This window comes from Rhinatrema bivittatum, chromosome 12 (assembly GCF_901001135.1).
Source record: "Rhinatrema bivittatum chromosome 12, aRhiBiv1.1, whole genome shotgun sequence".
NCBI lineage: Eukaryota > Metazoa > Chordata > Amphibia > Gymnophiona > Rhinatrematidae > Rhinatrema > Rhinatrema bivittatum.
Window position 1 is genome coordinate 11,248,360 of NC_042626.1, and position 16,741 is coordinate 11,265,100.

At 46.6% G+C, this 16,741-nt stretch overlaps 1 protein-coding gene across 4 annotated transcripts in view; it reads left to right on the forward strand.

Annotated features, from left to right (window-relative positions):
- Positions 1-16,741, forward strand: part of SYCP1 (synaptonemal complex protein 1) — a 345,552-nt gene that overhangs the window by 60,839 nt on the left and 267,972 nt on the right. For all 4 annotated transcript variants that reach the window (XM_029573719.1, XM_029573718.1, XM_029573720.1 and 1 more), the window contains exons 9-10: positions 12,511-12,580; positions 13,123-13,196. In XM_029573719.1, the coding sequence (XP_029429579.1) occupies positions 12,511-12,580; positions 13,123-13,196 (144 nt within the window). The remainder of the gene's footprint in view (positions 1-12,510; positions 12,581-13,122; positions 13,197-16,741) is intronic.

A 16,741-nucleotide genomic window follows, 5' to 3' on the forward strand; every position in this document is an offset into this window, starting at 1 on the left:
AAGGTGGTCAGGTTGTTTCGCAGGGATGAACTAGGTCCGCTCATCCCGGCTATCCTTGGAGAATTAGGGATCCAGCTGCCCCAGGAAGAGTCTCGGTTTTTCAGCAACGGATTTGCTATTCAAGGAATGGGATACTCCGGATTTAGGCCTTAAAGTGGCAAAGGCGATGGATAAGCTCTATCCCCTGCCGGAGGAAGCCTTGGAGCTACTAAGAGTTCCTAAAGTGGATGCTGCGGTGGCGGCGGTCACGAAGAAAAGAACCATCCCGGTTACCGGGGGGACGGCCTTAAGGATTTGCAGGATTGCAAGCTGGAAGTTCAGCTCAAGAAGATCTTTGAAGTTTCCGCGAGTGGAATTAGAACGGCTATTTGTAATAATTTTTCCTTGGGCGCAGGTCTTTGTTGGGTCCAACAATGAAAATGAAGCAGATTTGTTAGGCAAGACTTCCCTTGGGTAAATCCATGTTGACTGTGTCCCATTAAATCATGTCTTTCTATATGCTCTACAATTTTGATCTTGAGAATAGTTTCCACTATTTTTCCCGGCACTGAAGTCAGGCTCACTGGTCTATAATTACCCGGATCGCCCCTGGAGCCTTTTTTAAATATTGGGGTTACATTGGCCACCCTCCAGTCTTCAGGTACAATGGATGATTTTAATGATAGGTTACAAATTTTAACTAATAGATCAGAAATTTCATTTTTGAGTTCCTTCAGAACCCTAGGATGCATACCATCCGGTCCAGGTGATTTGCTACTCTTTAGTTTGTCAATCTGGCCTACTACATCTTCCAGGTTCACAGTGATTTCGTTCAGTTCGTCTGAGTCATCACCCCTGAAAACCATCTCCGGAACTGGTATCTCCCCAACATCCTCATTAGTAAACACGGAGGCAAAGAATTCATTTAGTCTTTCTGCAATGGCCTTATCTTCCCTAAGAGCCCCTTTAACCCCTCTGTCATCTAATGGTCCAACCGACTCCCTCACAGGTTTCTTGCTTTGGATATATATATATTTTTTTTTTTTTTAATTTATATTTTTGAAATTATAACATTTACATAGAAATTATATAATCAAGCATTCACTAATTTTAAAGAAAAAACAATATATTCCAGCCCACATCTAGGAGGAAGGGAGAAGTAGTAAGTCTATTACGCTAAGACATTCTCTTTTACAATCAAAAAAAAAACTCCCTTTTTACCCTAACTCAGTTTCCCTGGGATTTATCAGAAATAAAACATTGCAAATGGGACGGTTCAAGAAAAATAAACTTGTTATTTTGAAACAATATCTGGCATTTGCAGGGAAATTTTAGGAAAAAACTAGCTCCCATATCTAGCACAGATTGTTTTAATAACAAAAATTGTTTTCTCCATGCTTGTGTCGCACGAGAGACGTTGGGAAAGATTTGTATCTTGTGACCATAAAAAATGTGGTCTTTGTTCTGAAAATATTTAAGAAAAAACAAATCTTTATCCCATTTCAATACAAAGGAAACTAACAAAGTAGATCTTGAGTTAATCAAGTCCAAGGAGTCTTCCAGAAAAGTGGAGACTCCTGGACTATCTAAAATATCAACCCCGCCCTCCACTTTTTGCAAGATTTTTTTCTTAGGTAAATAATATATTTTTGAAAGTGTTGGTATTTTCGCTTCGTCATATAGCAGAACCTCCATCGCATATTTTCTATATAATTCATCTGGAGATAATAGTCTTGAAATCGGAAAATTAAGTAATCTAAGATTTCTTGATCTTATCTCATTTTCCAATATTTCAATCCTATTATGTAACACCATATTATCTTTGATAGAGGAAACATTAACAGCATGAAGTTTATCTATTACTGGGTTCAATTTTGCAACATTCTGTTCTAATTTCTCTGTTCTTATATCTAGATCTTCAAATTTATCTTTGGTTTCCACAGAAAACGTATGCACCTTGGATATAAACCCAGACATTTTCTTGTCAATTTTAGCTGATAATTTCCATACATCCAACAAAGTCACGTTTTCAGGTTCAACATTAATTTCACCCTCCTCATTTCTTATATCAGAAATTACAGATGGACATTTAACCTTTTTACTTTCTTTATCTGTTGCCTCGCTACCCAGAACCAAAGCACCCACTTGAGTTGTCCGTTCTGATGGGGATACAAGTCCTCTCTCGGTTTGCATCACTCCAACTGCCGGACCTCTCTCTTCATTTGCTGCCAATATATTTTCAACAACCGGGTGTAAGGGGGATTGTATGGCCATGGGGCTTTGGGAGAGGCATACAGAAGTATGTCCCTCCATATCACCCCCAACAGCGGACTCCCCCACATATACAATGTGGGAATCCATCGGGCCAATTCTTTTTGTCACGGGGGTAGAAGGTGAGGAGGCATAAGTCTTACTTTTCCTTTTTCTACCCATAAAAATTTTGACCTAGGGGCGCGCCCCTTTGGCGCGCAGCTTTGGCTGCGCGCCAGCGGCTGCGTGCCGCAGTGCCCTTACTTTTATGCTGTCCCGGGGCACTCAGTGATGACGTCACCAACAACGGGGTTCCGCCCCTCCGATCCGGGCCTCCCCTCTCTTGACCGGGAAACAGGTATTCAGTCTCAGAACTACAAGCAGGTAGTGCGGTCAAGGTCCCCAGCGAATAGACCCTCTCTCCTCTCCTCGCTTTGGATATATTTTTAAAAGTTTTTATTATGAGTTTTTGCCTCTATGGCCAACTTCATTTCAAATTCTCTCTTCGCCTGTCTTATCAATGTTTTACACTTATCTTGACAATGCTTATGTTTTATCCTATTTTCTTCAGATGGATCCTTCTTCCAATTTTTGAAGGATTTTTTTTGGCTAAAATAGCCTCTTTCACCTCACCTTTTAACCATGACGGTAATCGTTTTGCCTTCCTTCCACCTTTCTTAATGCGCGGAATACATATGGACTGCGCCTCTACGATTGTATTTTTAAACAATGTCCAAGCCTGTTGAACACTTTTAACCTTTGCAGCTGCACCTTTCAGTTTTTTTCTAACTATTTTCCTCATTTTATCAAAGTTTCCCTTTTTAAAATTTAGTGTTAGAGCTGCAGATTTACTTATTGTCCCCCTTCCAGTTATTAGTTTAAATTTGATCATGTTATGATCACTGTTGCCAAGTGGCCCCACCACCGTTACTTCTTTCACCAAATCTTGCGTTCCACTAAGAATTAAATCTAAAATAGCTCCCTCTCTTGTAGGTTCCTGAACCAATTGCTCCATGAAGCAGTCATTTATTACATCCAGGAACTTTATGTCTCTAGCAAGTCCTGATGTTACATTTACCCAGTCAATATTGGGGTAATTGAAATCTCCCATTATTATTGCACTGCCAAATTGGTTTGCTTCCCTGATTTCTCTTAGCATTTCATCATCTGTCTGATCATTTTGTCCAGGTGGACGGTAGTATACTCCTATCACTGATTGTCTGGGATTACCTTCAGGTCCTGGGCTCCATGACTTCGAAGCTGGAATTGGTTCCATGGGCTTTCGCTCATATGCGGCCTTTACAATCAGCATTGCTGTCCTGATAGAATCCAGTTTCGGAACAGTTCCATCTCGCTCTACCTCTGACAGAGAACTCTCAGTCCAGCCTGGATTGGTGGTTCTCCCCAGTCAACTTGAGGCAGGGAGTTCCCTTGGTAGTTCTAATCTGGTGATCACGACAGATGCCAGCTTGTCCGGTTGGGGAGCGGTGTGTTTGAGAAAATCGTTACAGGGACTGTGGTCCCCGGAGGAAGCTCGTTGGTCCATCAATCGTCTGGAGACCAGAGCAATTCGATTGGCACTACAGGCATTCTTCCAGCTTCTCAAGAGCAAGGCGGTCAGCGTCCTTTCCAACAATATGACTACAGTGGCTTATATCATCCGTCAAGGCGGAACCAGAAGTCGACCAGTTGCGATGGAAGCTCGTCTCTTGATTGCATGGGCAGAACAGAACTTGGCCTGCATAGCGACTTCTCACATTGCCGGGGTGGAGAATGTTCAGGCGGACTTCCTCAGTTGCCATCTTCTCGACCTAGGAGAATGGGAATTGGAGGACAATGTCTTTCAGTTCATTTGTGCCCAGTGGGGCACTCCCGGGATGGATCTCAAGGTGACGTTCAAGAACGCCAAGGCTCCTCATTTCTTTGCTTGTCGCAGGGACATGGAGGCAGAGGGCGTGGATGCCCTGGTCCTTCCCTGGCCGACAGATGTTCTGCTTTATGTGTTCCCGCCTTGGCCTCTCATAGGCAGGGTCATTCGCAGAATAGAGTTACATCCGACGGAGGTGGTTTTAATAGCTCCCAAGTGACCAAGGCTTTGTGGATCTGGTGAATCTGGCGGTAGCGTTTCCGTTGCGCTTCCCGGATAGGCCGAATCTGCTTCATCAGGGACCCGTCAGTTTTGATCAGGTCGAGCGCTTCTGTCTAGCGGAATGGCTTTTGAGAGGAAGTGGCTGAAGTCCTGGGGGTACTCGGATGCTGTGGTGACTACGCTGTTGAGCTCCCGTAAAGTCTCTACTTCCCTATCTTATGTAAGGGTCTGGAAGGTCTTTGAGGCCTGGTGTCTCGACAGAGCTATTGTTCCTACCCGAGCGACCGTTCCTGAAATTTTGAACTTTCTTCAGGCTGGTTTAACGAAGGGATTGTCGTGTAGTTCCTTGCGTGTACAGGTGGCGGCGCTCGGTTCCTTACGCGGTAACATCCAGGGAGCATTCTTGGTGAATCACCCTGATGTCTCTCGTTTCCTTCAGGGGGCAAAGCATTTGCGTCCTCCAGTGCGATAGCCCTATCCCTCTTGGAATTTGAATCTGGTTCTTAAGGCTTTGTGTCTGGCACCTTTTGAACCATTGCGTAGGGCAACCTTGAAGGACCATACTTTTGAAGGTGGTGTTCTTGGTGGCTATTGCGTCGGCACGCTGGCTGTCTGAGCTTCAGGCTCTGCCTTTTAGAGAGCCCTTTTTGTGAATCTCTGAGTTTGGGGTTTCTCTGCGTACGGTTCCCTCATGCCTACCCAAGGTGGTGTCTTCCTTCCATTTAAATCAGTTGGTTGAGCTACCATCCTTTTCAGATCTGGATAGGTCGGACCCCTTCTCTAAGGATCTCCGGAAGCTCGATGTTCGTAGAGCATTACTGTGCTACCTGGAGGTAACCAATGCATTTCGAGTATCGGATCACCTTTTTGTGCTATGGAGTGGTCCCCAAAGGGGCAATATGGCTTCCAAGACTACCATCGCTCGGTGGCTATAGGAGTCCATCAATTCTGCATATTTGTTGGACAGTAGATCTTCGCCCGAAGGTCTGCGGGCTCATTCCACTCGTTCTCAGACCACATCCTGGGCGGAATGTCAACAGATTTCCCCGGAGGAGATTTGCAGGGCGGCTACATGGAAGACTTTGCATACTTTCTCCAGACATTATCGCTTGGATGTTCGGGCGCCAGGTTCCGGTGGATTTGGAGAGGGAGTGCTTAGAGCGGGCCTCTCTGGATCCCATCCCAATTAAGGTAAGCTCTGGTACATCCCAGGAGTCTGGACTGATCCGGGTACATACAGGGAAAGGAAAATTGGTTCTTACCTGATAATTTTCGTTCCTGTAGTACCAAGGATCAGTCCAGAGTCCCACCCATTTTTTTCCTTGGAAGGGAATGGAGAGTCCGCTCTCTTTACTGATATTTCTTGACAGATTGATTCGACATTGTTATTTTTACATGGCACGGGTTCTGTATCCATTTGGGGGTTGTTGTGCCAGTTTGCGGTTGTTAGGTTACTGTATATAGTTAGTTTGGGTTTTGTTTGATCCATTCTGCTTTGACATTGCGTAATACTACCAGACTGTAGGTGGCACCAGCCTATATGAGGCGGAGTTTTTGTTTGGTAAACTTCTGTCTCCATCTGCTAGGGGGGGGGGGGGGCCAAACCCAGGAGTCTTGACTGATCCGTGGTACTACAGGAACGAAAATTATCAGGTAAGAACCAATTTTCCTTTTAGCCCAACAGGAGGGATTTGGGTCCCACCAGGGTGGACAAGAACCTCCCACTTTGTTTCTGGAGTTGGGATCGGGACCGGTCGGACCTGGGCCGTTGCAGAACATATCCTTCACCAGGGGTCTGCATTTGCTTAATATGGTTCCGCAGACGGAGGCCTACCACCTGGGGGCGGTGAACTCAGAGGATTGGGAGGCAGATTTGGGCGTGGCAGATATGCAGGGGGATGATGTTGATTCGGGGCCTGTGGCTGAGGGTGATGACCCCAAGATCCGCCAGTTATTCCGCAGGGAGGAACTGGCCCCGCTCATTCCCCAAGGTTTGGAGGAGCTGGGGCTCCAGCCTCCGCTTGACACCTCTCGTAAGGACGGAGCAGATCCAGTCTTGGAGGGCATTATGGAGCCCTCCTTCCGGGTTTCCATATCATGAGTCCATTAAAAAGATGGTGGACCAGGAGTGGGGTAACCCAGACGTGGGATTGCGAGTCAGCAGGGCTATGGCCAAGCTTTATACCTTGCTGGAGCAAGCCTGGAGCTTTTTGCGCTCACTAAGGTGGACGCCGAGGTCTTGGCCGTCACAAAGAAGACGACCATTCTGGTTGCGGGAGTGGTGGCTCTGAAGGATGTTCAGAACCGCAAGCTGGGGGTCCATCTCAAATGGATTTTCGAGGTTTCGGCTTTGAGTCTCCGCGTGGCTGTTTGTTCCAGCTTCATGCATAGAGCATGCTTGCACTGGGTACAGGGTTCCCAGGAGGGCCAGGGTGCTCAGGCAGACAGGTTGGAGGCTGCAATAGCTTTTGTGGCAGATGCATTGTACGATGTGGTACGGACGACTTTCCGCATTATGGGTGCTGCGCTTTCCGCAAGGCGTCTCTTATGACTCTGTAACTGGTTGGCGGACGTTTCATCTAAGTCCCAGTTGGCGTCTCTGCCGTTCAAAGGCCGACTCTTGTTTGGTTAGGAGCTGGATCAGCTGGTGAAGCAATTAGGTGACATTAAGGTGCATAAATTTTCGGAGGACAAGCCTAAGGGCAGACAGAAGTTTCCACCATATCCGCATTTTTGGGACAGTTGAAAATCTTGGCAATTGCGGGGCACGTCAGCGGCATAGAGGCTCTTTTCTTCTTGTGGTCAGTCCTGGGGCAGTCCTTTCGAGGATGACGTCGGCCCTTCAGAACCCCCATCACTGGATCCTCAGGTTCCAAATCGACACAATGAGGCGAGGCCGGCCCACTCTGTTGAACCTTTTATAGGGGGTTGGCTGGCTCGTTTTTATGAGGAGTGGGCCAGAATCACCTAGGATCAGTGGGTCCTCCGTGTCATAAGGGAAGGTTACACCTTAGAATTTGCTCGACCCGTCCATGACCTGTTCCTGATCTCCCCCTGAAGCTTGCTGCAGAAGCGCCAGGCAGTGCAGGAGACATTGGGCAGGTTGTAGTGCTTAGGGGCTGTGATTCCAGTGCCTCTGGACGAATTCCGAATGGGTCAATATTCCATTTACTTTGTCATCCCGAAGAAGGAGGGGTCCTTTCACCCCATTCTTGATTTGAAACACATGAATGCGGCATTGAAAGTACCCCAATTTCGCATGGAAATGTGGTTAGTGATAGCAGCCGTACGTACCCAGGAATTCCTGGCATCACTAGATTTGATGGAAGTGTATCTTCACATTCCAATTTGCGAGATCATCAACGCTACCTGAGGTTTATGGTTTTAGGGCAGCATTTCCAGTTTCAGGCACTCTCATTCAGTCTGGCCACGGCACCCTGTACCTTCACCAAAGTCATGGTAGTCATAGTGGCGACGTTGTGGCCCCAGGGAATCCTTGTTCATCCTTATCTCGACGATTGGCTCATTCGGGCGAAGTCGGAGAACAGTTGTCGTTCCGCCGTACAGACGGTACTTCGGACTCTGCGGTCACTAGGCTGGGTGGTGAATTTGGCCAAGAGCCACTTAACCCCTTCTCAAAATCTGGAGTATCTGGGGGTGCGTTTCGATATGAGCCAAGGCAAGGTCTTTCTGACAGAAGAGAGAGTGAGAAAGTTACAAGCTCAGGTTCAGCGATTGGCACAGTTGCGTTTCCCAGAGCTTGGAATTGTTTGCAGGAACTTGGTTCGATGACTTTCACACTAGATCTGGTGCCGTGGGCCTTTGCTCATATGCGTCCGCTTCAGAGAGCTCTTCTGGCTCAGTAGAGTCCGTTGTCAGAGGAGTTTCTCCAGCCTGTCCCCCTCTCTCCTTCGGCCAAGGACAGTCTGTCTTGGTAGCCTCAGACACCCAACCTAATGCGAGGGGTCTCATTGGAAGTTCCGGATTGGGTGGTCCTGACTACAGATGCTAGTCTCTCTGGATGGGGTGCAGTATGCCAGAGACAGGCGGCCCAGGGCATCTGGTCGGCAGAGGAGGCTTGGAGGCTAGGGCGGTGTGGTTAGTGTTACTTGCTTTTTGACCTTTGGTTCAAGGGTGTTCGGTGCAAGTTCTTTTGGACATCAACAGTAGCTCAGTAGCCTCTCAGTAGCCTCTCAGTAGCTCTGGAGGTTCAGGAACTATCCTTTGGGTGGAACAACACCTGGTTCAAATTGCGGCATCGCATATCACAGGAATCGAAAATGTCCAAGCGGATTTTCTCAGTCGCACTTTTCTCGATCTGGGAGAATGGGTGCTGTCAGACAGAGCAATGCAGCTCATTTGCAAGAAATGGGGCCATCCTCCTGTCGATCTGATGGCGACACACCACAATGCGAAGGCTCCTCGTTTTTTCAGCAGACGAAGGGAGTACGGAGCCGAGGGCCTAGACGCTCTGGTGTTACCTTGGCCACAGGGAGTTCTTCTATATGTTTTCCCTCTGTGGCCTCTGGTGGGAAAGGTCTTGTGGCGGATAGAGAGGCATCCGGGGGAGGTGGTGCTGGTGGCCCTGGAGTGGCCTCGCCAGCCGTGGTTCGCAGATCTGGTAAACCTCGCGGTAGAGGGTTTGTTGCGGCTCAGTCACCTTCCTCACCTTCTGCGGCAGGGCCCTGTATTTTCCGACCAGGCAGATTGCTTTTGTCTTGCGGCTTGGCTTTTGAGAGGAGGCATTTGAGGATGAGGGGGTACCCGGAGACTGTAATTACTACCCTTCTCCAAGCAAGACGGAAGTCCATCTCCTTATCTTACTTCCGGGTCTGCAAAGTCTTTGAGTCCTGGAGTGTGGCCAAGAGAGTGCAGACATTACGGGCCTCGCTGACCCACATCTTGTCATTCCTTCATGAAGGGCTAGTCAAGGGCCTCACTTTCAACTCTCTTAGAGTTCAGGTGGCGGCTTTGGCTTGCTTGAGAGGCAAGGTGGATGGTTACTGCTTGTCTTCTCATCCTGAAGTGATCAGATTTATCCAAGGAGTCAAGAATTTGCGCCCTTCTGTAAGGAAAGTTTGTCTTCCTTGGAACCTCAATCTGGATCCTTCGGGTCTTGTATGAGGCCCCATTCGAACCTATCCGCAGAGCGTCCCTTAAAGATTTGATTCTAAAGGTCGTTTTCTTGGTAGCCATTTGCTCTGTGAGGCGAATTTCGGAGTTGCAAGCTCTGTCATGTCGAGATTCATTCCTTCACATATCGGACATAGGCGTGTCTTTGCGGACAGTGCCATCCTTTCTCCCGAAGGTGGTACCCGCCTTCCATGTTAATCAGTTGGTGGAGTTACTGGCCTTTCCAGATGTGGGAGCTTCTGAGGCTAATGCTCGAGATCTTAGGTTGCTGGACATCCCTAGAGCTTTACTCCGCTATCTTAAAGTCACAAACGATTTTAGAAGGTCTGATTATCTTTTTGTTTTGTGGAATGGTCCAAGAAGGGTTCTCAGGCCTCCAAGACTACTATTGCGAGATGGCTTAAGGAAGCTATTGGATCCGCTCACATCCTTAAGGGTAGACCAATTCTGGAAGGCTTGAGGGTCCATTCTACTTGATCTCAGGCAACTTCTTGGGCAGAAGCTCAGTTGGTTGCACCACAGGAAATTTGTTGAGCGGCGACTTGGAAGTCTCTGTAATCCTTTGCAAGGCATTATTGGCTGGATGTGGGGGATCGTGAGTCTCGGTCCTTTGGCGAGGGCGTTTTACGAGCGGGGCTCTCCAAGTCCCACCCTTTTTAGGGAGCTTTGGTACATCCCAGGAGTCTGGACTGATCTGGGTATGTACAGGGAAAGGAAAATTTAGTTCTTACCTGCTAATTTTCATTCCTGTAGTAGAGTTATTTGGGTCTATTGGATTAGACATCTTGGCTTGTGTTCAGGTCAATACTGAGGCACACTCGGTTATGTAACAGTGCCTGAAAAGTTTTTATTCTCTGCCTCCATCTGCTGGTAGGGATACAAAACCCACTTGTCTGGTCTGATCTGTGGTATTCCAAGAACGAAAATTAGCAGGTAAGAACTATTTATGTTTTTTTAAAACTAAATTACCCTCCCCTGTTTAATGTACTCTATTGGTTATATGTAAGGGCTCTGCCCAAAAGTTAACCGTTCTCTGCTGTTATATGTAAGGGCTCTGCCCAAAAGTTTTTGTTTATTGTGAACCGATGCGATGTGCGAACGGATATCGGTATAAAACGAGAAGCTTGGGAGTGAGTGCCGAGGTGGTGACCTGGATTGCAAATTGGTTGACGGACAGAAGACAAAGTGTGATGGTAAATGGAACCTTCTCTGAAGAGAGAGCGGTTTTAAGTGGTGTACCGCAAGGATCGGTGTTGGGACCGGTCCTGTTCAATATCTTTGTGAGCGACATTGCGGACGGGATAGAAGGTAAGGTTTGTCTTTTTGCGGATGACACTAAGATCTGCAACAGAGTGGACACGCCGGAAGGAGTGGAGAGAATGAGACTGGATCTAAGGAAACTGGAAGAGTGGTCGAAGATATGGCAGCTGAGATTCAATGCCAAGAAGTGCAAAGTCATGCATATGGGGAGTGGAAATCCGAATGAACTGTATTCGATGGGGGGGGAAAGGCTGATGTGCACGGAGCAGGAGAGGGACCTTGGGGTGATGGTGTCTAATGATCTGAAGTCGGCGAAACAATGCGACAAGGCGATAGCTAAAGCCAGAAGAATGCTGGGCTGCATAGAGAGAGGAATATCGAGTAAGAAAAGGGAAGTGATTATTCCCTTGTACAGGTCCTTGGTGAGGCCTCACCTGGAGTACTGTGTTCAGTTCTGGAGACCGTACCTTCAAAAAGACAAAGACAAGATGGAGGCGGTACAGAGAAGGGTGACCAGGAAGGTGGAGGATCTTCATCGGATGACGTATGAGGAGAGATTGAAGAATCTAAATATGTACACCCTGGAGGAAAGGAGGAGCAGAGGTGATATGATACAGACTTTCAGATACTTGAAAGGTGTTAATGATCAAAAGACAACGACAAACCTTTTCCGAAGGAAAAAAATCAGCAGAACCAGGGGTCACGATTTGAAGCTCCAGGGAGGAAGATTCAGAACCAATGTCAGGAAGTATTTCTTCACGGAGAGGGTGGTGGATGCCTGGAATGCCCTTCCGGAGGATGTGGTGAAGACCAGAACTGTGAAGGACTTCAAAGGGGCGTGGGATAAACACTGTGGATCCATAAAGTCAAGAGGCTGCCAATGAAGAGTGGGTGACTCGCCAGAATGACGGCTACTGCCTGGAGTCAATACCCTTATTAAATAAACATACACAGGCTTACGGTGACTCCAACATCGCTCTAAGCTTCAACAGCAAGAGGAAATGTGGAAAAAAGGATTCACACTCACAAAGAGGGGAGTAGCTGGCTTGTTACGGCGGTTACTACCCCAAATCAAATAAGCCTGATACTTCACTTTCAATGCATATACAGCAAAGTTCTCTGATTCAACGGCAGGGGAGAAGAAAAACTGATACTTCACACATCCAGCAGAGCTCTCTGCTTCAACGGCAGGGGAGAAGAAAAGAGGGTTCGCACTCACAAAGCGGGGAGTAGCTGGCTTGTTACGGCGGTTACTACCCCAAACCAAATGTGCCTGATACTTCACTTTCGATGCACATCCAGCATGGCTCTCTGCTTCAACGGCATGGGAGAAGACTTATACGTCACGCATATCCAGCATAGCTCCCTGCTTCAACGGCAGGGGAGAAGAAAAACAACCAATAAGGGCTAATAACATAGTCTGGGTAAAACAAATAAGCATGGGTGCAGCTTGCTTATTGCGGCGGCTACTACCCCTAATGAATCAAGCTAGATATTTCACTTGGATGCAGCTCCATCACTGTTCTCTACATTAAAGGTGGGGGTGGAAGGGAAATAGAACCAAGAGCTAAGAGAAACAGATAAGTATGAGAGAAAATATGTGTGAAGCTTGCTGGGCAGACTAGATGGGCCATTTGGTCTTCTTCTGCCGTCATTTCTATGTTTCTATGTTTCTATGTAAAAGAGACTTTAAATAATAAATAAATAAATAAATAAATCAGAATTGTGATTAAAAGGGAGTTTCATTCTGTTTTAGGTAGTTTTTAAATACAATATTAACAATACATGTTTTGTTTAAGAGGATGATAATGGCTTTTGAAGAACTTCGTGTGCAAGCTGAGAACTCCAGACTGGATATGTATTTTAAACGTGAGTGTGCTATCTAATCTTTTTTAGTTCTTATACTATTTATTTTATTTTATTTAATTTATTTAACTCTTTTCTATACCAACATTCATGATACAAATCATATCATATCAGTTCACAAGGAACAAGGGGTTATAACATTAACATTGAAGAAGAAGCAACACATCCTTTACTAGAGATAAGGGATGTGGTGTTAGATTGTAAAAAGAATATTGGTGAGTTACATATATACAATATAATCATACATCACTCAACTTATTTTGCAGTGACCTAATGAAGGAAATACAACTTTTGAAACTAGACATAAATATATTAGGTTATTCCTTTATCACCAGGGCTGATGAGTCAGCCTTTGAGTCTGCAAGCACATGAGCACGAAAGGGAAGGGGACATGGAAAATAACACTCACTCAGGAGTGCCATTTTGTCCGACTGCTTTGGGTATCACTTACTAATTGTTTGTTGACCTTTGTGTAGTTATGTGGAAAAACACAGCAACCACATTACTTCATAAATAATAGTTACAATTATGTTTGTCTTTTGAAGTTAAAGAAGAATCCGAAAAAAAGGAAAAACTTGACAGTGAGTACAAGACTCAACTAAATATAAAGGAGCAACAGGTTTGTCGTACATTGAATTTAATTTGATTTATAGAGTAAAATAATAGATGACAGAAGATAAATCCATCTGGTTCACCCATTTTGCCCACTTGTCTTCCTCACTGTTGTTTTCTAACACTTTGGGTAGATGCACATATAAATTTCCCTCTTAAACCAACACCATCTCCCCTACCCATGGTTGTCTTTTACCCAATCTTTCAAGCCTGTTTCTACTACTGCTCTCCATTACTGTCCCAAGTGTGTTTAAATTGTGTTTCTGTTCATATCCAGATCAGTCCAGACAAGTGGGTTTTGCATCCCTACCAGCAGATGGAGGCAAAGAATAAAAACTTTTCAGGCACTGCTACATAACTGAGAGTGCCACTTGCAGTCCCTCAGTATTGACCTGTACCCAAGCCAAGATGTCTACTCCAAAAACCCAAATGATATCCCATACTTAACCGAGAGGGCCATCTACAGTCCCTCAGTACTTTTCTGTCTCCAGCAGATGGTAGAGGTGCAAATCTGTAGTCAGATTAAAAAAAAAAAAAAAATTAGACTTTAGAAGAGACAAGAAGAAATTGAGAGATCCTGAGGTGTTAGGCATCTTCGTAGGCCATCCCTCGGGTGGAGCCAGGTGAGGGTAGGGTTTGGTGATCCCTGGCCTGGCTCAGCCTGCGACATCCAGAGGGACTGAAAAGCCAGGGAATCTGGCTCCCTCGCTTCCTTTGAGGCCTTCTCTTCTCCTCCGTTGCTCCATTGACCAGAGCAGGGAAGTATATCCTTTCTTTTTCTTAGGGGTATGTTTTGACGATGCTACTCATTTAAGCAAAAATAAATAAATAAAAAAAGGTGCAGAGGCTGATAGGCTGGTGGGTTGTGGCTTGCATGGGAGGGAAAAGGTTCGCTGAGTGCCTGACAGCGTTGGGGGTCTGGGGGTTTTCAGAAGCACTGACTCGGGCCGTTTATTTTGATTGCGGAGCAGGTAGGAGTGCATTTGCGCCACGTGGTCAACGGTAATGGTGCTGACATTGCAGTACGAGAGAACCTATACCGCCTGCAGCTCGCATCAGGTTCAGCTGAACGCTGCAGCACTATGCCTGGGCTGTGCATCGGGAGGGGAAGGATCCTCCAGTGTGGTAGCAGGCTTGAGGAGAGTCACACACTCAGCGGGGCCAGTGCCAGAAGCCCCTGAAGGAACTGCGGATACCACGGTTTTTGATGAAGCATGTGGCAGGAGGCAAGCAGCTTTTGAGGAACCCAGGGATTCCCCTCCTCTGCTTTCTTACATGGTCCTGACTTCTTCAGAGGACTTTGATTGTGGGTTGGAGCCTGAGTGGGATGTGTCATGCGAGGAGGCTGCAGATATAGTGCAGTTGCTTACCTGTAACCGGTGTTCTCCTAGGACGGCAGGATGTTAGTCCTCACAAGTGGGTGCATCTTCCTCTGGACACACAGATAGCGGCATGCTGGGCATGCTCAGTGTGCTGGTCAAAGCTTCTAGAAACTTTGATAAAAGTTTTCCATGCCAGACTCCATCGGATAATGTCACCCACTTGTGAGGACTACCATCCTGCTTGTACTAGGAGAAAGAAGATTTTTCTGCAGATTTCATGCTGTTCTTTCAAAAGGGCTATTAGGCCAAAAAGACAGGGGGGGAAGCGGCCCTTGACTGGGAAGCTGCACTGTCTCCCTAAAAGGCCTAGGGTGGCTCCGCCTGAAGGGTTGGGGAGTCTCCTTCGTCGCCTGGGACTGGGGTGTGCTTCAGGAGAGGAGGACAGTGGTCTCAAAGATTGGGAGGACTCGGATGACCCGCTAGATGTGGGAGGTGATCCCACAGATGTCACTGTTGACAATCTTGTGGAATGGTAATTCAGATGCAGACCCAGGGGCTGGCAAGGTTGCAGCTGACCCGGATGAGGTTCTGGTTTCTGAGGGGGATGACCCAAGGGTTGTCCAGTTGTTCCAGAAGGAAGAGTTGAGACCCCTCATTCCTCAGGTCCTGGAAGAGCTGGGGATTAAGATCTGGTCCTGGATGGACTAAGGGGTCTTCCAAAGGCTTTTCCGTTGCCTAAAAAGATAAAGAAGTTGGTGGACCGGGAGTGTGATACTCTGAAGGCTGGCTTTTGAAGGTCAGCAGGGCGATGGCAAAATTGTACCTGCTGAAGTAGGAAACCTTGGAGCTGTTGAAACTACCCAAGGTAGATGTGTCAGTCTTGGCAATCACTAAAAAGACAACCATTCTAGTAGCAGGGTCGGCTGTGCTGAAGGATGTTCAGGACCGAAAGCTAGAAATCCAGTAAAAAAAGGATGCTTGAGGTTTCAGCTTTGAGTTTTCAGGTGGCAATTTATGGTAGCCTGATGCAACGAGCTGTTTGCACTGGATGCAGAAGGTGCGGGGGAAAGAGCAGGCCGCAGCGGACAATTCCAGGCATGTGGCCCGATTTGGAGGCCAGGGTAGCATATGTTGCAGATGTACTCTGATTTAGTGTGCATGTCAGCCAAGAACACGGTGTCTGCAGTGGCGGCTCAAAGACTCCTGTGGTTGTGCAGTTGGTTGGCGGATGTGTGGTCCAAGTCACCACTGTGTAATCTTCCCTTTAAGGGAAAGCTGCTGTTTGGGGAAGATGCCATACTGGGTCAGATCAAGGGTCCATCAAACCCAGCATCCTGTTTCCAACAGTGGCCAATCCAGGTTACAAGTACCTGGCAAGTACCCAAAACATTAAGTAGATCCCATGCCCTGCCCCTTCCCTCCCCTCCCCCCTAGTTATAATATCAGTTACAATGTAAAGCCCTGTTGGCTGAATTTGTTGTTGTCTGGAAACCGATGTGATGTCTCGTGCGAATGTCGGTATAGAAAAAATAAATAAATAAATAAATAAATGCTAGTAATGCAAGTAATACCAGTGGCTATTCCCTAAGTCAACTTGATTAATAGAAACATAGAAGTGACAGCAGAAAAGGACCCAATGACCCATTCAGTCTGTCCAGCAAGCTCCCATAGTTATCAGTTTCCTATACTTATCAGTTACTCAGACCGCCAAGGTCAGGGCTCTTGTTGGTTACTGTTTGAGTCCAATTTTCTTTCCCTCCCTGCTGTTGAAGCAGAGAGCAATGTTGGAGTTGCATTAGAAGTGTAGAATCAGGCTTTTTGGTTAAGGGTAGTAACTGCCGCATCAAGCAAGTTTACCCCCATGTTTATTTGTTCAGTGTCCTTAGAACATAAGAACATAAGAAAATGCCATACTGGGTCAGACCAAGGGTCCATCAAACCCAGCATCCTGTTTCCAACAGTGGCCAATCCAGGCCATAAGAACCTGGCAAGTACCCAAAAACTAAGTCTATTCCATGTAACCATTGCTAATGGCAGTGGCTATTCTCTAAGTGAACTTAATAGCAGGTAATGGACTTCTCCTCCAAGAACTTATCCAATCCTTTTTTAAACACAGCTATATTAACTGCACTAACCACATCCTCTGGCAACAAATTCCAGAGTCTAATTGTGCGTTGAGTAAAAAAGAACTTTCTCCGATTAGTTTTAAATGTGCCCCATGCTAACTTCA